This window comes from Amblyomma mixtum, chromosome 4, assembly GCF_055824585.1.
Source record: "Amblyomma mixtum isolate Tamu chromosome 4, ASM5582458v1, whole genome shotgun sequence".
Classification (NCBI taxonomy): domain Eukaryota; kingdom Metazoa; phylum Arthropoda; class Arachnida; order Ixodida; family Ixodidae; genus Amblyomma; species Amblyomma mixtum.
In genome coordinates, this window is record NC_143015.1 from 44,072,688 (window position 1) to 44,098,028 (window position 25,341).

Sequence of the window (25,341 nt, forward strand, 5' to 3'; positions counted from 1 at the left end):
TATGGGCATCGGTCTAAGCAATAGCAACTCTACTGCTCTACTGAATGGCCATTGTCGCGATTTCACGATATTTCAATTTCTGAAATGTCAGCTGCGGTAACAAATATTTGGCATTGGCTTTTAAACATGATCTCAGTACCTTATTTTATATGGAGCTTACCATGTTTCTGGCTGGTGCCTTCATAGTTTGACAGTTGAAGGATGAAGCCCCGAAAGATTCCTGGTATCTCGTTTCTTTTTTTTTTTTGAAAGCCTGTTTTATGAGCATCGCGGAATGAGTTAGGTGATACGTGCAGAATAATTTTGAGAATATGATACTGTGCACGCTACTCCGAGCAGCCTAGCACTCGTGTCACTTGGAAAACGTTTTCGTTCCCCACGGCCGCTCTTTCTGGGAGAGTTCCACGTGACATCCCAAGCAGCGCATGTAATCGTCCCAATATCGCAAATGGATGGTTTCACTCTGGCCCTTTGTACATTCAGTGCACGTTAAAGATCCCCAGGTGGTCGAAATTTCCGGAGCCCTTCACTACGGCGTCTCTCATAGCCTTAGTCGCTTTGGGACGTTAAACCCCATAAACCAAACCAAACCAACCAAACCAAACCCTTTGTACATTTCTATTATTGGGTCGATCAGCTGCAGAGCTGGGGATATGCTTCAGCCGACCGGTTCATGAAAAAAACTTTCAGAACAAGTTCTCCACAAAGACCCTTATAAATAGGGTCCCGGATGTCACTTCTGTATTCGAGATATTTACAAAAACAGCATTGCCTCATAACTGTTTCTTTATTGCCGGTGCAATCTGTGGCCTTTCGGGCAGATATCTTTCGGACAGCAGTAGGGGTATTTTCCTTCGGTCCGTGGGGTGAGGTAACACGGGGGGCTTACTCGCATCACGCTGCATCTGCAACAGATATTTGTTCTAAAATCAGAAGGCAGAAAAGAACTTTAAGCAAACAAGAAGCGCATAGGTGCGCTGAAACGAGAAAAGCATGTAGACGCGATTTCGATCATGAACTGCTGAACGCTGACGAAGAGGATTTTATCTAGCGTTGGTAATCTGTCTATCGCAATGTCCAAAAACCTGTTAGTGCTTGGAAGGTAAAAGGCCGTAGTCCTTCAAAGATGCAAGCGGCATCTTTAAAAACGCTTTTCTATCTCTGCTGTGTTGTGATAACGTGCTCTTAAATACAAGTACAATGTTAGAGTGTGATACGTTCTTCGTGGCACTGTTGGTTAGTTTGTTACAGCGCAGTTATTGTCGTAAATTGTAGATTTTTTGGTCTTCTCTGTTATTTTTCTACCCTAGCTATGATTCTGCCGCTATTACTGCATCCACTGTTGGCGTCTGGCGCGTACCACGCCTTCCTGTGAAAACCCACTGCATGTCTCCACGCCTTACCTTGATAAAGTATTCCCATCAATCTTAGAGAATGTTACATTATTATTTTCATATTTTTATCGATCCAGTATTCTAACTAGAATTGTGAGGAGCTCTACCATGTGCGCAGTGGCGGTAGCCTGAGACAAGGTTTTTCAACGCAGTCCTTAGCCCATAATGTTCATTCTGGGTTCACATCCGGGATTCATTTGCCTTCAGGATGTCTTTCTCTTCTTTGTGGTCGTGCCTGCCCTGTCCGCATGACCACTAGGGTAGTCGTAGATGAGAGTCCACATTGCCGGACGGTACTCTGGCGGCAACCCCACCTCATAGCGCTGGAATGAGCGCTTCATTTGCTCAAGCCTTCTGGGAGGCCTTCTAGGCATATGTGGTGTGACACGAGGAACATCTATAGTTTATTTAGTAACACTATTTGCTGTTCCTAAGAAAGACTTGTACCGGCCGAATAGCAACACTTCAACTTGTTATGCACATAGTTCCATAGCCATCGGTATAAGGGTTCTTAATGAGCAGTTATTTATCTTCTGATTAATCATTAAATGCGATAGGACGTTGTTAATTTTATCTACTAGGGGTGATGCAGGTAGGTCCTGTTTTGAACAGTAAACATGCATAAGCGATAACTGTTTGGATATTGAGGACATACCGATGCTGTTCTATATCAAGAGACTACTACCCTCTAACCACAAACACTAATTTCACAGAAAACGAATATTTTAGGCCGAAAAAGCTTTAAAACAGATTGCATTTGTGGCCCTTCCTAGCGGACATCGCAACTTTGAGTCCATTTCGAATAAAAAACGCATCTTTCTTACTGTTGGATTGGTTTCTGTTGATAATATTGCGCGATTTCAATGGGTACGTCTACTTTGTGGATCGCCTCTACTCGTTTCTTGCTTTAAAACATGGAAAATGCTGGCAAATATACACAATTGTGAATCTTTACCGGGAAGCCTTTGAAACATTTTCTCGCCTCAACTGCTTGGTAGTTTACAATGAAACTGCGCACTCATCTTGGGTATTGCGACAACTTTTGTCTCGTAGTAAGTTTGCCAACTTATCTGGTTGAGTCTCGCATGTTGCAAACCAGTTATCAATCGTCTGCCTTGAAACCGACGAACCGAAAACCGCCAACTGCGGGTTTTTGCCAAATAACGTTAGTAGCGCCACCTGTTGTTTGCATAGTAAATTTCCACGACGCGAAGGGCGCCGACGTCAGCATTACAAGCTGCGCAGGTCCTTTGATGGCGCCAGTGCAGTTCTGCGCGAAAATGCGGCGCTGCCGGCTTCGAGTTCGCCAATCTCGACGCAGGGGATTACGCAATTGCATCATTCGAGGTTGAATCAAGTAAGTATTGCTGTAAAACTTGATATGAGACTAAAGTTACCACAATATGCAAGCGGTGTAGTCAGTTTTACCGCAAACGAGCCGGCGGTTAAGGCGAGAAACATTTCTGAAGTCTTTACGATAGACATGCACAGTACTGTATATTAAAGCACAATTATTAGATGGCGCATCGGCACAAAAACCCAGCTCCGCCTGAGCCGGTTTTTCCTCCCTCCTTCATCTCATCCCTTATGGCGTGGTTCGGGTGTCCACCGAGATGGGTCGGACAGTTACTGCATCATTTCCTTTCCTCACAATCAATTTTCAAAAAGTGGCAGCGTTAAAAAACTCGAGATTAGCCGCATTGGTTTGATGTCATCGAAGGCGTGAAAATGCACAAGGTTAACTACGATGCTTCTACAGCTTTTAAATGGGACAGAGGGAACGAGACAAACACATGCGCTGCGTGCTTCTCGTCTTAAGCGCTGTTACATCCTCTCTATCAGCATGCACCAACCAGCCCGCAACAGCCCTCTTTTTTGACGAAATGCTGACCTGTAATAGTCAGGATTACTTTTCACAACTGGAGGAACTGCCAAAAATAGAATTGGAATGTAATACGTATTGCCAAGTATCATTGTAGTGTTTGTTCGTTCACGCTCAAGGCTGCAGGAAATGGTCGTTATCACTTTTGTTCGTGACGCGAGAAGCGACCAGACTAATCTCGCTTGATCGCAGCCATGAAAGGCTGCATCTAGGTTTTTCCAGATTACTGTAGATGATCTTGACCTGTTATCTGGAAGTTTCCTTGACGGCTTTAAATTGAGCGATGCCGCGAGCGGCAAACATTCGTAGTTCGACGACTGACGAGCACGTTTGTTGCTTACGCCGCCGCCGAGTGATTTAGTTCTCTTGCGGGCGCAAGTCAGCCCAAATAAAGAGCTTCGTTTCCCAGACTTGCTGGTGTGTTCCTGACCGCTGGACTGCCGTCACTACAACGTGACAGTATAAAATTGCAATATAATTAGTATGCAGGTTCAGTTGAATCAATTGAATTACATTTGAATTTTAAAAGAGTCGCACTGTTTTTTTATTATTCTCGCACACGTTCCTTAAGTGCACTTGGTAATCTTCTACTGGCGATTCAAAATCAACTGTCCATTATAAGACAGCACCGTGTTTAGTCTACGGGCGCTGGACGCGGCTCCACATTTACTCAAGACGGCTTGAGGAGCCATGAGCAGCGGTGGCGAGCGTACAACACGTCTGCTCTGCCTGAGTGCCTTAAATGTGCTACAATGCGCGTGTCGGGCCCTTTCTGCTCGTTTCAAGCTGCCGTCCATGCATTCGCAATATAAAACCCCCTCACCTAGACACCATGTGGAGAAGCAAATGAAAATAACGCTAACGCTAAGCAGAGCAAAGAACGAGAAAGCCATGACCAAGCCACTAGGCACACACAGGTATCTGCCGGAATGTCCGTGTGAAGGTTGGAGTCAGGTAGGCATGCAAGGTCTCATGACAAAGTCAGCTCCGGACGTCGCGAGTGGGTAAAACGGAGCAGTCGGAAACATGCGACGAGTCGAGCTAGCTGAGGTAGCATGATGTCTTCTTGCGCGGGAGGCCAATAGGGGTCTGAAATTGTAAGGACGCTGCACTCGCAACAAGGATGTGCCGGTGAGTGTGGTATCGCTGGATGGCTGTCTCTACACTGTCATGGGTACGGCTTGGGAGGAGACCATAGGCTAAAGGCTGGCGGGAATTATGCAGAACAGTTCTCACAGCCAGGCAGGGTGAACGCCGGTGAAACGGCACTGGTGGGGCTCAGGGGTAATCGTTTGGAGCGATGGGAACCTTACTGTGCGACTGAGAATTTTCCCACGACGATTTTAGTGGCAAAGAGTGAGCAAGGGATGCAACAGGCAGGCGGCATTGATGAAAGCCATGGTGGCGTAGAGGGAGAGCGTAGAGCGGGACACGGTGGTATGCACGAGGTCCTGGTGTTGGAGCAGAGCAGGCATGAGGCTGTGGCGGGGTCGGGACTTGGTGTAGCAGGAGCGCGGGCTCAACAACAAGGACCAGAGGTGTTGTGGTGCATGGAGAAGAGGCGTGGTCTAGGGATATGGCAATGCAGAAATCCACTAATGCCTCTTCGCGTTCTTAGGAAACCACAGATAGTATACAATATTCCTGCGGTGAGGAGGCGAGGGATGGGTTGGAAGTTTGCGCAATGCCGTCAAACGGCTCGCAGGCGAGGTCATAGCGTCATGACTGCAAATGACACCACAGCCGCCTTCATGTCGTGCTTCATGTCTCTCCGCCGCCTTCATGCAGTCCTAGAGAGTACGCCCGGGTTCAGGCAACATGAGCCGCTCAAAGAGGTCGTCTGGAAGGCGCATCTTGGTATGCGAGGAGCATATGGCCTGGCGGGAAACATCGTATGCGTATTAGCTAGACCCTAAAAGTAATATTAGGGAGGATTCTTCTCATATAAGGGCGCTACGCCGGGCAACACAGAGTCCACGAAGTGTAGGTGTTGTCTAAGTAGTGCACACGCCTCGTTGGGAAGGCGGCCATGGAGACGAATCGATGACGCGGCTGGTGGAGGACAGATGACTGGGGTTGGACGAGAGAGCAGCAGGCAGATAGCTGCTACCTTATAGGCGTGAGAAAGCAGGGGAGGGGGTGAAACGGAGCGACTGCTAACTGCGTTCGTCCTAGTAGCCCGAGGTCACCTATGTGGGCGACAGACCCCTTATCGAAAACTAATACGTTTTGAATATACGATGGGCAATTTAAGATGTATTTAAAACATATTTTGTATACATGAATGCACTAAAAATATTGTTGCGGGAAAGAATATATTTACAAATATTTACAGATAGAAAAGAACAGCTGCGAGCGGCACCGAGAACACAGTCCGAACTTCGTTGTCGTCTTCTACTCTTCCCACTCGTGTCATCGCTCTTTGTCGTCGTCGTCTACACGCTTCAGGACCCCCGGCTGCTGAAACGCCGTCTCGGCGTTAGGGCGGCGACGTACGAGCGTCGTGATAAGGTTTAAGGCGACAGACGTGGACGATGTCGGTGGTGGCGCCAGAGGACGATGGCGTGGTTTCAAGGGGAGCAATTTCATAGTTCACGTCGGTAACACGGCGCACGACACGGTAAGGGCCACGGTAGTGCGAAAGGAGCTTCTCGGAGAGACCGACGCTGCGAGAGGGCGTCCAGAAAAGGACGAGTGATCCTGGGGTAAATTCGACGGCCTGGTGACGGCGGTCGTAGGCTGACTTCTGGGAAACTTGAGAGGCTTGGAGCCTACTACGTGCTATTTGGCGCGCCAGCGTGGCCTGGGAGATGGCGTCCCGAGCGTAAGCAGTGGTGGGGGCTGAAGAAGGGATGAGTGTGTCCAAGGCAAGGTGGGATGCCTACCAAACAAAAGGTAGAAAGGAGAATAGCCTGTTCTGTCATGAAGGGAAGAGTTATATGCAAATGTCACATAAGGCAAGGCTGCGTCCCAATCTCGGTGGTCTGGCGATACGTACATGGCTAACATGTCGGTGAGCGTGCGGTTGAACCTTTCCGCAAGCCCATTGGTTTGCGGGTGGTAAGCTGTCGCGAGCTGGTGCTGCGTGTCACACGAACGAAGAATGTCGTGAACTACTCTGGATAGAAAATAACGACCGCGGTCGGTGAGCAGTTGAAGAGGGGCGCCGTGGTGAAGGATGACGTCCTGCAGAAGAAAATCGGCGACGTCAGTAGCGCAGCTGGACGGCAAAGCACGCGTGATGGCGTACCGAGTCGTATAATCAGTTGCGACAGCGATCCACTTGTTGCCGGAGAGGGACGTCGGAAAAGGGCCAAGGTCAAGGCCAACACGATGAAAAGGTTCCGGAGGTATGTCGCTGGGTTGCAGAAGACCGGCAGGCAAAGTGGAGGGCCTTTTCCGACGTTGACACAGGTCGCAAGCGGCCACGTAACGCTTGACGGAACGATAGAGACCAGGCCAAAAGAAGCGATGCCGCACCCGAGCGTACGTGCGGGACACGCCAAGGTGACCGGCTGTCGGCAGATCGTGCAGTTCTTCAAGGACAGAAGAACGTAGACGTTGGGGTATCACGAGCAGGAGCGGAGGGTCATCGGAGCGTAGGTTTCGGCGGTACAAAATGCCGTTCTGGAGCACATAAAGGTTCAGAGACGGAGATCGGTTTGCAGAACGGATGCCATCAAAGATAGGTCGTAAAGATGAGTCGTGGCGCTGTTCGTTGGCAATATCGGCAAGATCAGAGATAGCTAAGAGGCAGGGCAGGGTCTCAGCGTCCTCTAGGTCAGGTGGTTCCACAGGGTATCGGGATAAACAGTCAGCGTCCTGGTGATGGCGCCCTGACTTGTACACGACGGAGTATGAGTATTCTTGGAGGCGCAATGCCCAGCGACCAAGACGACCGGTGGGATCTTTTAGTGAATACAGCCAACAGAGAGCGTGGGATCAGTGACAACAGCGAATGAACGGCCGAACAGGTAGTGCCTGAATTTAGCTACTGCCCAGACAAGGGCAAGACACTCGCGCTCAGTAATGGTGTAATTTTGCTCTGCGGCTGAAAGTAGGCGGCTGGCATAAGCGATGACTCGATCTTGACCCTGTTGACGTTGGGCTAGGACGGCGCCGATGCCATATCCGGAGGCGTCGGTGCGAACCTCTGTGGGAGACGACGGGTCAAAATGTGCTAAGATGGGCGGAGTGGTCAGCAAATGGACGAGGGATGAAAATGAGTTCTCTTGAGCAGGGCCCCAGGTAAAGGGGGTGTCGTTCTTGAGAAGATCGGTGAGGGGACGAGCAATGCCGGCGAAATCTTTGATAAAGTGGCGAAAATACGAGCACAAGCCGACAAAGCTGCGCACATCTTTCGACGACCTCGGAAGAGGAAAGTCCTTCACAGCTTGAATTTTGATGGGATCTGGGCGTACACCAGAAGCGTCAACGAGGTGTCCGAGAATAGTAAGTTGGCGACGACCGAACTTGCATTTCGATGAGTTTAGCTGAAGTCCGGCGTTACGAAACACTGTCAGAATATTGGAGAGGCGCTCGAGGTGCGTGGCAAAAGTAGGCGAGAAAACCACAACATCGTCTAGGTAACAGAGGCAAGTGGACAATTTAAAGCAACGAAGAAGGGAGTCCATCATTCGTTCGAAGGTAGCCGGGGCGTTACAGAGGCCGAACGGCATGACTTTAAACTGGTATAAGCCATCAGGCGTCACGAAGGCGGTCTTCTCGCGGTCCTTTTCATCAACGGCAATTTGCCAGTACCCCGATCGACGATCAATTGAAGAGAAATATTTGGCGCCGTGGAGGCAATCTAATGCATCATCGATCCTTGGGAGTGGATATACGTCTTTTTTGTGATGAGGTTGAGGTGCCGATAATCAACGCAGAAGCGCCAGCTGCCGTCCTTCTTTTTCACCAGGACGACTGGTGAAGCCCAAGGACTTGACGAGGGCTCGATGATGTCTTTTGCCAGCATCTTGTCCACCTCTTGATTTATAACGGTGCGTTCGGCGCTGGACACTCGGTACGGACGTCTGCGGAGAGGAGCGGAATCACCGGTGTTTATGTGATGCGTCAACACAGAGGTCCGAGCCAAAACACGGCTATCAAAGTCGAAGATGTCGCGGAAAGATGATAAGAGGCACCTAAGATCGCGAGCTTGCATCGGCGGTAGGTCAGAAGCGATCATGTCGGCGTAGTCGTCCGTTAGGTTCGCTGTTGATGGGGCCGCAGGCAACCGGCATTGCTGAGTGGAAGGTAAGCAGCTGTCCACCACTGATATCACACATACGGCAGCAGGGCAGAGCGTGGCGAGTGAGTTGCCTTGCGGGAGCGGTTGGATGGATGAACCAAAGTTCAGGACCGGAAGGCACGCTCGGTTGGCCGACATTGTAAATACAATGTGTGGAAGCGCAACTGCGCGTCAGGGCGATGACAAGTTCCGGAGTGACTACGTAGTGACCATCAGGTACAAGGGGAACAGATGAGAAAGAAATGTAAGTTGCGGCTTGAGGCGGTAGACGGACAAAGTCGACAGCACAAAGACGGTGTATAACTGGGGACGGCGACTCAGCAGAAAGAGGAAGGTCAAGCTGAACAACATTAGTGGCGCAGTCAATGAGGGCTGAATGCTCAGACAGGAAGTCGAGGCCAAGAATGACTTCATGAGGGCACCGGTCCAGAACAGAGAACAGCACGGATGTATGGCGGCCGGATATGGTCACACGGGCTGTGCATAGTCCAACAACATGTAGCGTTCCGCCGTCAGCAACGCGGAGAACGGCTTTGGGTGCAGGGGTTAGTACTTTTCGGAGGCGGCGTCGTAGGGCTGAACTCATGACGGATACGTGCGCGCCTGTATCGATCAGGGCTCTCACAGGCACTCCATCGACATGAATGGCGAGCAAATTATGGTGTGCGCGAAGGGCTAATCGAGGATTTTGGGACTGGGGCTGTACTGCAGCATCATCTCCAGACACTGCAGTGTCTAGTTTTCCGCTTGCGAGCGTCCGTAGGGGCCAGGAGAGGAACGACGGCGTTGGGGCGAACGAGACTGTCGACGCAGGGTGGACGGGGACCGGCCGGAGCGGGGAATCTGGCCGTCGACTGTAGCACTGTGCTGGGCTGGAGGGGGCGTGTAGTGGCTGGGCTGTTCGTCGTCGCGGTGGGAGCTGAGAGGACGGTATGTGCTGCGACGGGACCAATAATTTCGACAGTGGCGGGAGATGTGGCCAATGCGGTGGCAATGGAAACAAATGGGCCTGTCGTCGGTTGTCCGCCAGTCGTTAGGGTTTCGGCGACGTGGAGTGAAGTACGAAGGTCGTCCAGGAGCAATCGCAGTGATTTCGGGTGTTGGTGAAGACCGTACAGGGCTGACGGGCTGGAAACCAAGGTTTGCAAGCCCTTGGCGGACGACAGCTTGTACCAGAGAGATGGTAGGCAAGCGGTTGTCGCCATCATGTAGATGCAGAGGGCAGGGGACATAGCTTCGAGCTCGCGTCGGATGATGCGGGTCACATTTTCTGGGGGCGCTGGAGTTTCCCGGTGTCGCAGGTCTTCACATGAAGAAGTCGCAGCCGTGTTGGGGAGGCCTGTGTACGGCTGGCTAATACGCCTGCTTTTGGCTCCCTCGAAGCGTCGACATTCCTTAATAATTCCGTCGACTGTAGTGCAGTTCTTGTATACGAGCAAGTTGAAGGCATCGTCGGCGATTCCCTTCAACACGTGGCCGACTTTGTCAGACTCGGGCATGTTGGCGTCAACTTTGTGACAGAGGGCCAGCACATCTTGAATGTACGACACATAGGACTCCGTAGATGTTTGAGCTCGGGAGGCGAGGTCCTTCTTAGCGGCAAGCGTTCGGCCGAGCGGCCGTCCAAACAATTCGCGGAGTTTCTCTTTGCACACGTCCCAGCTGGTTAGATGGTCTTCGTGGGTCTCATACCAGACCCGGGCGGTGTCTTTTAGATAGAATATTACATTTGCGAGCATAAGGGTCGGATCCCAGCGGTTGTAGGTACTCACTCGCTCGTACATGTTGATCCAGTCGTCGACGTCAGTGTTGTCGGTACCAGAAAATGTCCCAGGGTCACGAGGGGGAGAAAGAACGAGTGATGTCATGGCCAGGGCTGAGGTTTGCTGGGAGGCGTCTTGGGTCATGATGAGTGAAGGCAACTGGCGGCCGCTGCGGAGCTCCGTCGTCGGTAGGCTTAGGGGAAATCCGCACCTCCACCAAATATGTAGCGGGAAAGAATATATTTACAAATATTTACAGATAGAAAAGAACAGCTGCGAGCGGCACCGAGAACACAGTCCGAACTTCGTTGTCGTCTTCTACTCTTCCCACTCGTGTCATCGCTCTTTGTCGTCGTCGTCCACACGCTTCAATATGTATGAAATACGTTCCTGCAATTTTATGCTTGCTATTCGAAATATTTTCTTAAAATGTACCAAAAATACCTTGCCCAAAGCATACTTCGAGCACTTTTAAAAGACGTGTAAAAAATGTCTGCAGCTTTATAATCTTGTCGGTCTATTAAAAGTGGGCTTCCGTAAATATGAAATTAATTCATCCGAAACATACTTCAATTAGAACAAACGGGCAGTCCTTTTAAACGTATTTGCATCACACTTCTAGCTGCTGTTGAACAGTCAAGGGCTCGAAATTGCGTTTCGGAAAATGGCATTTGCATCTTGTCAGTGTATTTGAAGTGTAGTTCCGCAAGTACAAAATTAATGCGTATTTATAGCGCTCGTCATGTGTTTCTTCTACTGCGGTCTTCGTCCTTGCACTGTTTACATTTCAATATGTACCACCAACTCGTACGTTTAGCTGTTTGCAATTTATTCGTCCAAACAATACTTACATTCTAGCAAACTGGCAGTCCCCATTTGTATATTTGAGACACACTTCAAGCTGCCATTGAACAATCTAATGTTCGAAATCGAGTTTAGCGAAATCGCATCTTGGTGTTGCCAATGTATGTAATGTGTACTTTCGTAAATATGCAATCAATTCGTCTAAAGTATACTCAAATTCTAACAAATGGGCAGTCCACGTAAACATATCTGCATTACACTTCAAGCTACCGTGGAACAATCTAGGGCTCGAAATGACGTTTAAGGGAACAGTGAAAACTCTCCCTTTCCTGTCGTCCTTTCGTTTATGGTAACTTCTAGCAGGAAGGTAATCACCACTTATTTACTCTACGCGCGGAGAACGTCACAGCATGATACCGGCAAAGGCGCCTTGGGTACTTCCGGGCCCGAATATGCCAGCGCAAAGGACCCCGACTGCAGCACCGACAGGCTCCCTTAGACGCCCGGTATCTGTTGGTTGACAGTTCGACTCCTGACCTATGCCTGACGCAAGTTTCAACTAGCAATTCAGTTCTAGATTACTCCCAAATTCGAACGCTAACAATATGGCACTCGTTCGATAATTTGGGTGCCCACAGTCTTTGTGCAAAAAACGCCTCACCGGGCAAGATAGTGCGTCGCTCTCGGTGGGTATATATATAAGGCAAGCCTAGTACAAATCATGTCAGAGCACTTCTTGTTTGCTGCGTCTCTTTAGTCATGATTTGCTGTGTAGGTATCTTTGCAGTTCCCATTCCGTCACGTGACTTTATATCTCATACATCTCTTGATTGACGATGATTACGCGTGTGCACTTTGTTCTGCAGTTGAAGCATTAACCTGTCTCATTCTGTGAAGCCGTCCAGAAGACCTTTTTTAAGCCGAAGTGAATATATATTGAATGTATTAAATGTACATTTAAAGTCTATTTCTAATCTACTCTAATGTATTTAATGTATATTTTTAGTATATCTTTAACGCATTATAGATACACCAAGTGGGCAAAAATGTACTTTTCGTGTATCTTTAAAGCATTAAAAATATTATTCTTAGTATGCTCACAAAGCATTCGTATTGCAGATTAAGCACAGGGTCAAAAAATGCGCAATAAATATGAAATTAATACAATATGTTTGAAATGCATTTTTAGCACAATCTCTTTGTCGCTGAGGGACGCATCACCAGATTTATTCAAGGCAGCTTGAGGCGCGATGAGTAGCGGTGGCCAGCGCAAAATTCCGCTTGGCCTGAGCGCGTTGGAACATTCCACCCCGCGCGTGTCTGGCAAATCCTCGTCTTTTAAAGCGCCTCTCCATGTTGTGACGCTACAACTCCTTTCTTTGTGGGTCGTTCCATCCTTTAATCATAATGAAAATGTTTACTTTCGTGACGCCTGGGTAATAAACCTAGGAAAATAGAATACAGCATATCTTAACATTCTCTGTAGTCGCTCAGTGCCTCCACCTTATTCAGAAATGGGCAAAAGATACAGTTTTTATTATTTGCAAAAGTCGCAAACGCCTGAGTGTATCACCGATTTCACTGTAATTTTTTAACACGAGGGAAAAGACGCGGGGCCTGATATCTTATTTATATTGTGAGAAGCGAGAATTATTCATAATAGCGCATGCATGTTCTCTTCTATATATCAGAATGAAAGAAGCGGCTGAAATGTAGCTTTTCAGACGCCATAAGCTAAGGTGCAATTAGTTCTTTGCATTTGGGCTCACGCTTGCATTTACCACAGGGTACTAACCATCGCTTGTATGTTGTGTGGAGTGGAGTGGACGTCCAGGCCTTATTTATCGATATCCCTGTGGACAATACCATCTGTCGGCAGCTTGGAGTCGGAACAAATATTTTAACATTTTATCCAATTAACCGCCACACCTGAGCTGCACTGGTCCTGCGAGACAGTAGAAATATCGCGTACGACCTGTCGCACTCGTGCGGAGGGATTTTACGCTGTTCCAACAGCCATACACGAGTTGCGGCTCGCATTTGCGTAGTTTGCAATTTTCAGCACTAGTGGGCGGAAGATGTCCATAAAAAGCATTTCGTGCCTTTACGGCCTATTTAAAAACAGAAAACTGTCATTTTTTAACCGCCTTACACGTCAAAAATGCGCCCTGTCTTGGGCATAGTCAGGCTGATGATAGATAGACAGATATATAGATATTCTTTTCTTCAAGACAACAAGGTCTCGGATACAAGGGCAAAGGCAAATATACTCTGCCTGGCGGGGCCCAAGAACCCGACACAACGCTCAGTACAAGCAGCAAAAGAAGCAAGATCTTCATACACTCTCATTACAAAAAAAAACACATACTTTTACAAGGCCAAAATTAGGAGGAAGGTGCATACTTTTTCCAGTGACATAATTGTACACTAAATGTTTACAATGCATATTAGAACAGAAATACAACAGAATTCACAGAGTTAACGGACGAACAAAGGCATCAAGAATTTCTCGTGAAGAACCCTTTCATCATTCGAACAAGAAAGAAGGTAGCTATAGCAATCCCTTTGAAGGAGTCCTGGGAAACATATTTCTGAATCATTTCTATTGCCTGTGTATGTTTAATTAGAAGATTGGGAATTAAATATGAAAGCATTTCAATTCAACTTCGATGGCCTGAGTGTGTTTATTTTTAAGATTCGGAATAAAATATGATAGCATTTATTTTCCATGGTTAGTTTTTAAGAGTAGTACTCTGTTACTGGCATGCCTTAGTTTATAAAGCATGCCAGGCAAGCATTCAAGGTAATTATTGGGAAGAGGCTTCAAATCGTTAAAGACATAAGAAAACAATTTAGACAGAAATAATTCGTTTACTTTTAGCATGGGATTTTTGGAGAAGTACAAACCTGCAGGATCATTTATGAAAGGTTTTGGACATCGTATTGATTTTTTTTGTAACGTTATCAGCCTCACGTTATCAGCCTCGTGAGGCTGGTTTTCGTTGTACCTACCAAAACAAGTACACAATAATGTAGATACAGTTGAATTAGAGTAAATATATTATTGCCACTTCAGCCATTTCGGAACAAGGTCTCTAATTTTATATAGCACATAGAGTGGCCTTGATATGCTGGCATGAATCCTGTGAATATGCATGGTCGAACTCTAGCGTTCTTCAAAAATGATGCCTAAAACTTGTAGAAAGAAGCACGCTCAGTTAAACTTTTTCTGAATGTGAGCTTAATTTCAAAGTCATCACGCTTGTTGCGTGCCTTAAACAGGATAATGTTTGTTCTATTAACATTTAATTTTGGTTAAGTTATATTTAACCATAAACACAATTCTTGTAACCACGCATTCGCCTCAGACTGAATATTACTAAGACACAAGCCAGAAAAAATTCTATAAAATTATTGTGGGAGTTCTTGGGATGGCTATTATATCATTGATATAAAGTATAAAAAATATTGGACGCAAATAGACCCTTGTGGAACACCTCAAATTAATTGTCCAGGTTGTGACTGATGACCTTTCAAACGTGTGTACTGCACGCGACGGGAAAGATAACTACGGATCAGATTTACGTAAACTCCTCGAATGCCATAAAACGGCAGCTTATGAAATAAAATATCATGTTTAATTGGATCAAATGCCTTTTTGAGATCGAAAAAACTTGAGACCGTGAATTGTTTGTCACCCATATCAGAAAATATTTTTTTTGTACTTTACACTAAGCAGTTCCATTTCCATTGACTTCTTACGAAACCCGAACTGTTCTTTAACAAACATTTGTCTGTCGTCAAAGAATTTACACAGTCTGATTATAAATCAAATATTCCAGCAGTTTAGAAAACAATGGAAGTACAGATATAGGTCTGTAGTTGTTTATATTGTCATGAGACCATCTTTGTGTAAAACAACCAGTGTGGCAATTTTCATACCATTTGTAAAAACACCTTCAAGTGATGCGTTGTTACATATGTGCTGCAAGGGCAAGCTGATTAGACCAGCAACAGCCTTAATTTTATTTGCGCCTGCCGGAGTTGATTTGCCTATAATGTATTTCTAAGGAATGTTAATACTTCATGTTCAGTGCATGGGTTCAAGAACATGTAACTTCCAATTGGAGAAGCAATTAATTATCCAATTACATGATTTCTGTCCGGCTTCTAAGATGATTCACCAGAGATTACAAAATGCGCATTCAACTTGTCTGCCTAAGCAGCGCCACTCTATTCAGCGCCATTGATTGTTAATGTGCTACGAATATGGAATGTCGCCCTTCCCATGAAGTCGCTGGGACAGTCCCAGATTTTCTTTGGGCAGTTGGAGACTGCAGCAAATTTGTTCTTATACTATTGTTTCCTTGCTTTTTTAATATCAGAGCCTAACTAACTTCTAACTTTTTTGTATTCCTTCAGTATGACTGGATCTGTCGATTGGATGAATTTCTCAAAAAAGTTTTTCACGGGTATAAGTTCGTTGATATAATGTTGCCCACAACTTTCGAGACTTTGTGGGCTTTTCCCACTTTCAAAGGAAATGTGGTATCATATTTCCATTTTACTAACAGAAGGGAGATGTACACTACACTAGGATTTAACACATTGTGAACGTAGCTACAGGCAGTGCTTTCCATCACCAATCTAAACCTAGCCAAATACACTTGACTGAGATTGCCATGTACTATCTGGTGAGTTGGTACTTGTTTCCGTTTTCTTATCGCCCGAAGAAAAAGCAGAAAATAAGCAGATGGTCGCTTAAATTAAATGAAAACACACCTGATACAAATCTGGAAAACTCATGAGTTCTAAGACAGAAATTAATAATGAGTCGATCTCTAAAGTTATTCTTGTTGTTGACTGAATAACATTGGTGCAGGTAAATGTATCAGTGGCTTCCTAAAAAAGACGTCGTGGGGAGCTGTTTGTCAAACTATTCATGTTGAAATCTCCAACTAAAACAAGAGAGAAATTTATCATACATGCTGATTCAAGAAGGTCACACACAAACTTAATAAATTCGGCACTTTCGCTAGATGGGGGTCGATAAACGCAAGCAATAAGTGTTTCAAAACATTTCATAGCAACTGATTCGTAGTGGTACCGATAAGAAAAAATCTGTTAAAACTTCATAGTCAAGGTTTTAACATAAAATGCGATTCCACCTCCTCTACGGTTTTCTGTGAACACGCCTTTAAATTTGTTGGCAGGAACAAAGATAACGTCATTTCGACTTGTGGACCATGTTTTAGAGCTGGCGAGTATATCAAATGTATGATTCAGGAAACCCAAAGCTGTTTGCATTTCCAATTGCATATTTTTTAGACTTCTAATATTCACATGAAAGACTGACATCCTGTAATTTTCGTGAAAAAGACAGCTGCGCACCGCCGAGTTAAAAGATAAAGCATAGTAGTAAAGAGGCTTCGTTTGCAATGCCATAAAAGAAAAAGAAGGGAAGAAACCGATATATAAGACGAAAGAGAGGCGGTGTCTGTTTAGATAATCTATTCGAGGTCAGCATCACATGCGACCTGTATTACCGTTTCACCCTGGCACTTGCGCGTAAAGAGCTTTCCATTAGAGCGCCAATGATATTCATACTGCTTTTCTGTAGCTCTTGTCCTCATCATCCACAAGAGCCTTTTGTTCTGCGCTGTTAAATTGTCAAGGAAGTACCCCGCTGATTCAGCTTTCCGAATACTTCGCTTTTTTGCCACCCACTGGTTCCTCGCTACCCGAGAGGAAATGCGAACCAGAACTGCCGGGATTTTGCCATGTTTAGCGGGCAGTCTATGAATCCCTTCAACGTTGTGCTGAGTCCACTGAGGAAGCTCAAGTACTGCGCTATAGCATAGATATTTTGGAACAAGTTTTCGTTTTTGGTTTGCGCAAGTACATGTACTTCCAAGTTATTCCGCCTGATGTATTGCTCCAGCTTATTTGCTGCCGTAGTTCGACGATTTCCTGATTAGTGCTCTCAGACTGAATCTCTGCCTCAATCTTTCAGCCCTTTTTGTGAAAGTAACAATCTCAGTCGACTGAAGCTGCATTTTGGCCAGCACTTCATCGCGCCTGGCGCGGGCGGAAGCCCTGGCCCGCCACTATGGATCGAAGCCCGGCGTATTCTACGTGGATGCCTCCGGCCCCCACCATGGGGGATTGTACACGTCCGCAATCGTGTACCAATTCAAAACAGTGAACTGCCTTACTTTCCGAGCCCGTGACATAACACACGCGGAGGAGGTCGCCATTGCGTTGGCTGCATCTGTTCCCACTTCAAAAACAATTATTTCCAACTCCCGAGGGGCCCGTCCGAACGTCGAGCAGGGCGGAGCACCATATCTAGCCTACTGCATTCTCCAAAACGGCGTTTACACCGGGGACCCCGCTCTCCGGCGTATCGTTTCGGCTCCTGCTTACATGGGCCTTGATGGAAATGAGGGAGCTGACGCCGCCCGCGCGCTCTCTCACCGGACAGTCCCTTCCGACCTCGACAATAAGGAACTCGAATTCACTTCAGCTTACTCTTTCAAAGGCATTGTTTTACTTTATCAATCTGGCCACGGTTTTTAACCCCCGCCAGTATAATGGTCTCTCAAAGGCGGAGGAGCGGCGTCTGCTTCGCCTGTATACTAATACTTTGCTGTGCCCGGCACCTCTCAAGTGCTTCGATCCTTCTTTCTCGGGCAGCTGTCCGCACTGTGCGGAGAAGTCTTCGGACGTCTACCACATGGTTTGAGCCTGCCGCTTCAACCCGGCTGCCCTCCTCACCCACTTAACCCGGGAGGACTGAGAGGCGACCCTGCTCGGCTGCTCTGACCTGCAGGATCAACGGGCCTTGGTCGCGCGAGCCCAGGCGGCAGCCGACGCCACTGGGGTCCCGAACTACGGACCTCCTCCTAGTACTTGTAAGGGTTGGCCCCCTCTGGGTCAGCTCATGCATAACGTCCTGAAGTGTACCTGTACATAAATGTTTTCCACCACCACCACAATCGTAGTGATCTGAAAGTTGCTGAACAGACTTTTCCATACTTTCCACTGTCTATTTGACCAGGAAAAGGACATCTGAGCACCCTTTCTCTCAGAGACTGCTCATCTTTTACTTTTGTTCCATTTTTTGAACCTCAAGCAGCTGAATGTACATATGTTTGACACTTCCAACTTTTTTTATCGATATCTCTCATTGCTTTGTGGGCAGTCTTGGTCGTATTAGAACAAGAGCCCAAGTGATAACCATATCGGCATTCTGAGCAGATAAGGGACGAGCCTTCCGGTGGAAGTGATTGATTACAAACCAGGAATCTATCACAAGCACGATCACCCATAGCACCCGCGATGGAAATGCACGCTGCACAATAGAAAGAAACTACAGGAACAGCGCACGCACAAGCGGCGGCGGCATTCGGCAGAAGCTTTTCTTATGGCTTAAATGAGTGGAAACACACCAAACTACAAAATGAAGAATTTGCAGTCACGTTTTGCATTTGATGATGATGATTAGTGAGAAAGCATCATTCCGACGTGCAAACGCCCAGCAAAACCTTGCGATGTTTGTCAGTTTGTGCCAGGTATCTTGCGAAGTTTGTGGGTTTGTTCCGAGAAAAATAAATAAACACAAAGTGGAGCCAACATTTCCGCGAAATATAGCCGCGTGAGCAGATCAGCTTCGCTTCCCAGTGCTCGCGAGCACTACCCTATCCGTTTTTGAAGCGAAAAGCTTCGCTAGGCTCGTCAACACCGCGCTTCGCGTGAGCCACCCCTCGGCGCCGCCGCGGCGCGTGCTACGTCGCCACTTCGCCTCCTCGCCGCCGCCGTCCCAAGAGAAGAAGTCTCTTTCGCAAGGCGTTGCGAGAACGCGTGAGCGGCGGTGGCGGCCGTAGAAGAGGCACCAACATTCGCCGTGGAAGGAGGAAAAGAATACCCAGAAGTGGTAGCGAGGGAGTTGGCTACTGCCCGCTCGCTTCCTCGCCACCGTTTGCCCTTTCGTTGCAGCCGCGTGTTTAGCGCAGTTGCTACGCATGCGGAAGGACGGCTAATAAAGCGCTTGCCTATACCGTTATCGTGGTGCTCCCAGTGCATTGTGCGCGAGCTGCGACAGCCATGACGTCAAAAAAAGCATAACTGCAGCTTTTCGCTTGCATATCCAGGCTTAACCAGAGCTAAGCCACTGCCAACTTTTTAAAAATGGTATTTATTACAGTGAAGGAATGTTTTATGTACAGCCTTTTTCAAAAGTATGCATCCCAAGGGATCTGTTTCTTGTCATGCAACGCGACTACTTTTGCATATTTCCTAATTTATCTACAGGCATATTTCCTGAAGAAATGCAGGTCGCTCGTGTACTACCCATATTTAAACATGGGGATAAAGGTACACTAAGCAATTACCGTCCAATTTCCATATTACCTATTTTCTCAAAGGGAATCGAAAAAATATTACACATAAGAATTTCTTCATTTTTTTCGCAACACAGCTTGTATTCTGACTTTCAGCATGGTTTCAGACGGCACCGATCAACAGAGACGGCCCTTGTAGCACAAAAAGAGATCATTTTAGAAGCTTTTAGCAAAAGAGAGATTATAGCAGGCATCTATATCGACTTTACGAAAGCGTTTGATCTTGTAAATCATTTCATCCTTTTTTCCAAGCTACATAGATACGGAGTCCGCGGCATTGCTCACACACTGCTTAAGTCACACCTTGGAAATAGAACTCAGTACGTTGACATAAATGGCAGTAAATCTTCCGTGCTGGCTGTATCAACTGGAGTCCCGCAAGGAAGCATACTTGGGCCACTGTTATTCATCATCTATGTCAATGACATTGTTCGATGCACAGACAGCGCTCAGTTTGTCTCGTACGCAGATGATACGACGCTTTTTGTTAGGGCAACACAGAAGCAGACATTGAATTGCTGTCGAATAAAGCGCTTGGCGATTTACACCAATATGTTAACGCAAACTGTTTAAGGATAAACCCGTCTAAAACACAAGCAATTTTATATTCACCAAAAGGAAAACATCAGCTGACTTCATTGAATCTACGTCTAGGTACAGATCGCATCCAAATAGTCGATACAGTGAAAATACTTGGTGTTCATTTCTCAAAGCATTTAACTTGGAACAAACACGTTGAGTACCTTCAATCGAAATTATCCAGTGCTGTTGGTGTTATTGCGAGACTGAGAGAAATTTTGCCTACCAAGGTTAAAATTATTCTCTATAATTCCCTAGTATTATCTCTTCTTCAGTACTGTATTATTGTCTGGGGCACGACTGGTATGACTGACTTAAAAAAACTGCACTTACTTCAAAAAAAAATCAGTTCGGTATATCGCTAATGTGTCTTTTTTGCACCACTCGGCCCCCCTTTTTGAGAAATATAATGTTCTCCCAGTGTTTTGCCTATATATCTATAGGTTAATGCTAATATATAAATCTTTTGTGAAAGAAAAAAGTAATTTTTTAATATCTTTAGCCCAACTACAAGAAAACGCCAGACCTCGCCTTACGAGGCACAAGGAAAAATGGCTTGTACCTACACCTCGCACCTCATACCATACGCAATCTTTGAAATATATTACTCCCACATTACTCAATAGTTTAGAGTCGTCGAATTTCGATCCAGCATACGAACCTAAACATAACATTAGTCTGTTCTGTCGGCAGAAATTATTATAGTTGACTTAGACCTTGTAATGTGAGACGTTTTCTGCGCTGTAATTATTGTACACATGTCCCTTGTAGAAATTTACTGTCGCTTCAATTCGTTACATACTGTGTCCAGAATGTCCAACACATTGTACTTCATCTGTTTTTTTTTCTTTGTTTTCTTTTTTTTCTGTGTCTGAAGCGTTACAAACTGTTGTTTGCCTTGCAATGTTGAATTTGTATTTATTTCTTGCGCTTGAACTATATTGCCTCTGTAATATGTATCTGTATTTATTTTTCCTTTGTTATGGTGATGATGTTTCCGACACGCTGCAGTGCCACCATGTAGGGGGCCCTGTCAAGCTGTTTTTACAGCTTTTAGTCCCGGCTCCTACCTTTTCGAAAGGAAAGGAAATAAAGAGAGAAAATGAAAATACTCAGCAGCCCTATTCTCAGGAACGCGGGAACAACTTAAGTCGTGAATCATCCCAAGCTTAAGACTGCGAAATGCGCTAAAGAGCACCCCTTCATGGCTTCGAATGGAAGAAACCCTGTGGCATGTACATTTTTGACAAAGACTGCACGTGAACTAAGCCGCAGCCGAGCAAGCCTAATGTAAACTGCAACACAGTCTCATGCTGTCCATTCCGCATCGTCGTCTTAATCAACTTCCGTCTGCGGCGCAAAGACACAGACATGGAATCTCTGTCTTTATCGTGGTCGGAAGCGTTCATGCAGTTCTGCTTTCCCAAGTTTATAGTATTGCGGCCAAACTTCTCTCGCGTTTTTTTGCTACCTGGCTGAGTCGGGCTTGAAGCCTGTCATGTTGGGTGTACTTCCATGCAATAGAGAAAAAAAATTCGGCGATGTCGAGGGGCAGCGAGTTCGGCTCACGACCTATGGCGCTGCAGTTCTAGTCTTGGCTGTACCATTTTTTTACCGCAGTTGCTTTTCTTTTTTTTTACAGCCAGTACGTAAATGGATGGGATGATGTCATGACTGTGTAGAACAATCAGCAATTGTGTAGTGATGCTATCACTGTTGTAATATGTGGTCATTTTTAGGTGCTTGAAACATCTGCACCAAGTCGAATGGTTGTGGAGTTACGACACTGTAGGCTAATTTGATTTTCCTGACAGCGCGATAATTTCCGCCGCAGAAGGCGCCTAACCCTACCTCATTTAAAAAGGAAAAGTATTTGCATCAGCCGAGCGCAATATGCATGCGTACATTTTATAAATTTAGTTTGCCGTCTACTGTTGGAAAATGTACGGAATCTTAAAGAACTGCGCCCAAGAAGGAAGATTGTAAGAAAAAAAAACTTACGACACGCCAACGATGTAACCATAGGTACTGTTTACTTCAATGCAAGTATACTCTGCGCAATTTTTTGTATTGTAGAATCTATCTCCGGGGCTGTATACAGTGCCATTTTTATAGCACTTTCCTGAAAAAGAAACAATATAAGAGATCTTTAACCTGGATCTTCAAGAAATGTGAAATGGACAAAGATTAAGCTCAAAATGCATGTTCGGCGGGACTGTTCAATGCTCATCGGCGGGAGTGATAATTTTCAGTGTCGCAAATAAAGCGAAGTTATAGTTTGACTTGGAGCGATTTCGGTGAGGGATTCAAAGAATTATGGGCCGGTCTAGGCTTTTTTGCCTATGCAGAAGACGGTATAAGAGATAGGCGAAGGTTTTCGCAAGTGCTCTTAAGTGCTGTTTGGGCCCTCGAGCAGCGTATAGGGCAACCATAGAACTATAGAAGCATCCGCCTCAGGACACCATGAAAGGTATGAGTCGTAGCATGAAGGCTTAGGTCAGCAGCTTCGTCACATCGCTAGGTATTGTTAAAAGAAATTAGGTGGTAGGGACTACCAGACCTGAATTTAGTCCGAGTTAGTCATGCGTCGAAAAAAAAAACGACCTGATCAATTAAACAGTCTATAGTAGTGTTTTCGGACTGCTTTGGCCGTGTTGGTTTCAGTCACAAGTACGGACCTGGATTGCTCGTGCTGGGCCTGTATTATTCTCCGTGGCGAAGGTATGAAACCGTGCTCAGCATAGAAAATGCCCTTTATATACTCCAGCCCTTTATAGGGCTACAGCAGCTGTGGGCGTAAATGAATCAATTCCAACAAGAAAATATACAGGAAGTTGAATAAATAAAAGCAAAATGAACCGTGAAAGCAACTATCAAAATAAAGCTAATGCTTTTCAAATGTGGTTTAAACGGGGCAATGTCATTTTCTCTTAACTACGTCACACTGCATTCTGGCCCCTTTCACCAATGTAGCGGCGGATGACTGTCTGTGTAAATTTCACCTTTTCTTTTCACAGCATGCACATTGATGTCGTGGTGACAACGAGGAAGAAAATTGATAGTAAGGTGGAGACCAAGTGGGCACCACTGCATGTTTTTGTCTGAATAAAATTTCATCAAGGCGCATGCTGCTGATAAGACATTTTTGCGGGCTGCTTTTCGTTTCTGCGAAAAGCATTCCTTGTTCAGCGCCCTTACTATTTATTACAATATATTTACATTATATTTGGAAGTGATCGCGATTCAATGTTATCTGTGCTTTCGTTGCTATGGCAGAACAGATTGTTCTCTTTGAAAGCATGGCTCGTTTGCTGCGCTGCGAGCAACACACTGTTTTAATGGGTGGCCTTGATTACATCGGCGACCGTAGTAACCGTGCCGATCATGTTGATCTCAGGGAGAAGACGGATTAAGTATTGTCGCTTTGTGCAGAATATGCAGGAATTCGGGTTTCCCAGTCTTTGAACGCATTCTGAGGTGTTCTCACTTAAGCGCAGATTAATTTACACAACTTTCGCACAGATTTCTTCTTACGTACTATGTTGTGCTCTACCACTTTCCTTCGGTTATCAACGTATTATATAAGGTAGCGCGGCTCGAGGGAAAGGATCGTTTAAAATTAAGGCCCTAGTGGACGCTTTGAATGCAACCTACATATTAATTACATATAATTTTTCTCATTTTTCTGCTCTCGCAAGTGGAAGGTAGCGTCTCTGGTAAAAAGGCTTATTATGCCTCGAGAGATAACCTTCGCAGCCATAAAATGCACATAATTTTCATTCATGTGACCTAGTAACCTAAAATGGGTTGCAACACTTATGCTCCAACACATGTATTTTCTCCAGGTCCTGCTCGATGTTTTGCACATTGACTACTGAAAGGCGCTAACATTGTAATGAGTTAGCAAACCTATTAACTTTTTGTCAGATAACAGCACTCTATGCCTTACCACATCTTGAGTGAGGAAGAGCTATAACCTGGGTAGTCACATATCTGAAATATTCAGTGGTGTATCTGGCATTCTTTGGGACACTTACGCCAGATAAAGTTGCGTTTCGGTCCACGTGTTCCGTTTACAGAAATCGCGTCAATAAAAATGAAATAAAATGATTGCAGTCCGCTACAGAACTTGCCTTCACACTAATCTGGAAGCGATTAAAATGGAATCCGCTTCCTGTAGCCTTACACGAACTAACTGTGACCCAGGGCCACTGGCAGCTCGCATACCTTAGCGAAAAATAATCCCATAAGGTGCCAAATGGAGTTGGAAGGCTTACCATTCTTGTAGGCACCGGGATCGCGGGACATGCTCTGTTCTGAAATTTCCGTTATAATTATCGCAGTTAAAAATGTTATCAGGAGGTACTGGGAAGTGATCGGCATGTTGACGTCGCACAGAGGCTATGATATCAGAAAAGAAGGACCTTTTATAGTGAATAGCGTTCTCTAAAAAACGGCTTTTGATGTCGTTTTCTTCCACCATTTTTTTCTTCTTGATATGTTATAAGAGCATTGTTTGAGGATGCAGCCAGGTATCCTGATAGAAAATGTTGGGGGAAAACGTCGCTATCCTTGCCGGTATTCTCACCACCTGCTGTTACGGTTTTTATGCTACTCTTTTTATTTGATATTTCTTTATGCTGTTTGTCTCGCCTCGTTGATAACGATACTGACCCTTATTGACCCTTATTGACCCTTATTCAAGGCTAAATTTCAGCCATACGATGCTCGTATAACAACGTTGAAAATGCGCCTTGTTCCTCATTAGCCAAGCTGCAACCCATTCATAAAATACTGCTCATATCAGACGATTCCAGCTTGAATTTTATTTATTGTGCTCACAAATTATTTTTTTTTTTGAAGAAGAAAAGTGCAGAACAAAAGTTGCTCTGAGATGCAGTTGCCAGCCAACTGTCATCTATATTGAATTGAAAGTGAAGAGGAGTTAGTGAGAAACGAAGACAAGAAAGAAAATACTACAATACGGGCCTGCGAAGTTTTTCTTTATAAGAATACTGTCTTGGCCGTTCCTCTCTGTTTGACGTACGGCTTTAGAGCTATTGAGGTGTCATTCTCGTAAGCAATGGGCGAAGGCAACTCCGGCGCCGACGGGGACTGCGACAAGGGCACCTGCTGCCGGATACGCTCTCCAGGGCTCAAATCATCACGGCTGCAATGCCATCACAATGGCGGGAGCTTTTTTGTTCTGAGTATGCGAAGACTGCCGATTTCAAAAACAAGTCGTTGAGTTGTCGAAGGCTCAGGC

At 45.8% G+C, this 25,341-nt stretch overlaps 1 protein-coding gene across 1 annotated transcript; it reads right to left on the minus strand.

Moving 5' to 3' along the window:
• Window positions 1-787: 787 nt before the first annotated feature.
• LOC149346354 (U-scoloptoxin(16)-Er9a-like) lies at window positions 788-24,458 on the minus strand. Its single transcript, XM_089541307.1, has 3 exons — window positions 24,353-24,458; window positions 22,077-22,197; window positions 788-905 (listed from the first exon to the last, which is right to left on the minus strand). Exons 1-3 carry the CDS (start codon window positions 24,456-24,458, stop codon window positions 788-790), a joined length of 345 nt encoding a protein of 114 aa, XP_089397433.1.
• Window positions 24,459-25,341: the final 883 nt, after the last annotated feature.

Excerpts from the sequence above, each read along its gene's own strand:
- LOC149346354 (XM_089541307.1), bottom strand. The coding sequence starts at position 24,458 with ATGCCGATCACTTCCCAGTACCTCCTGATAACATTTTTAACTGCGATA. Across the intron at positions 22,198-24,352 it reads TCCCGGTGCCTACAAGAATG|GAAAGTGCTATAAAAATGGC; the intron begins GTAAGCCTTCCA and ends TTTCTTTTTCAG. Across the intron at positions 906-22,076 it reads GGTTACATCGTTGGCGTGTC|ATGCAGCGTGATGCGAGTAA; the intron begins GTAAGTTTTTTT and ends TATCTGTTGCAG.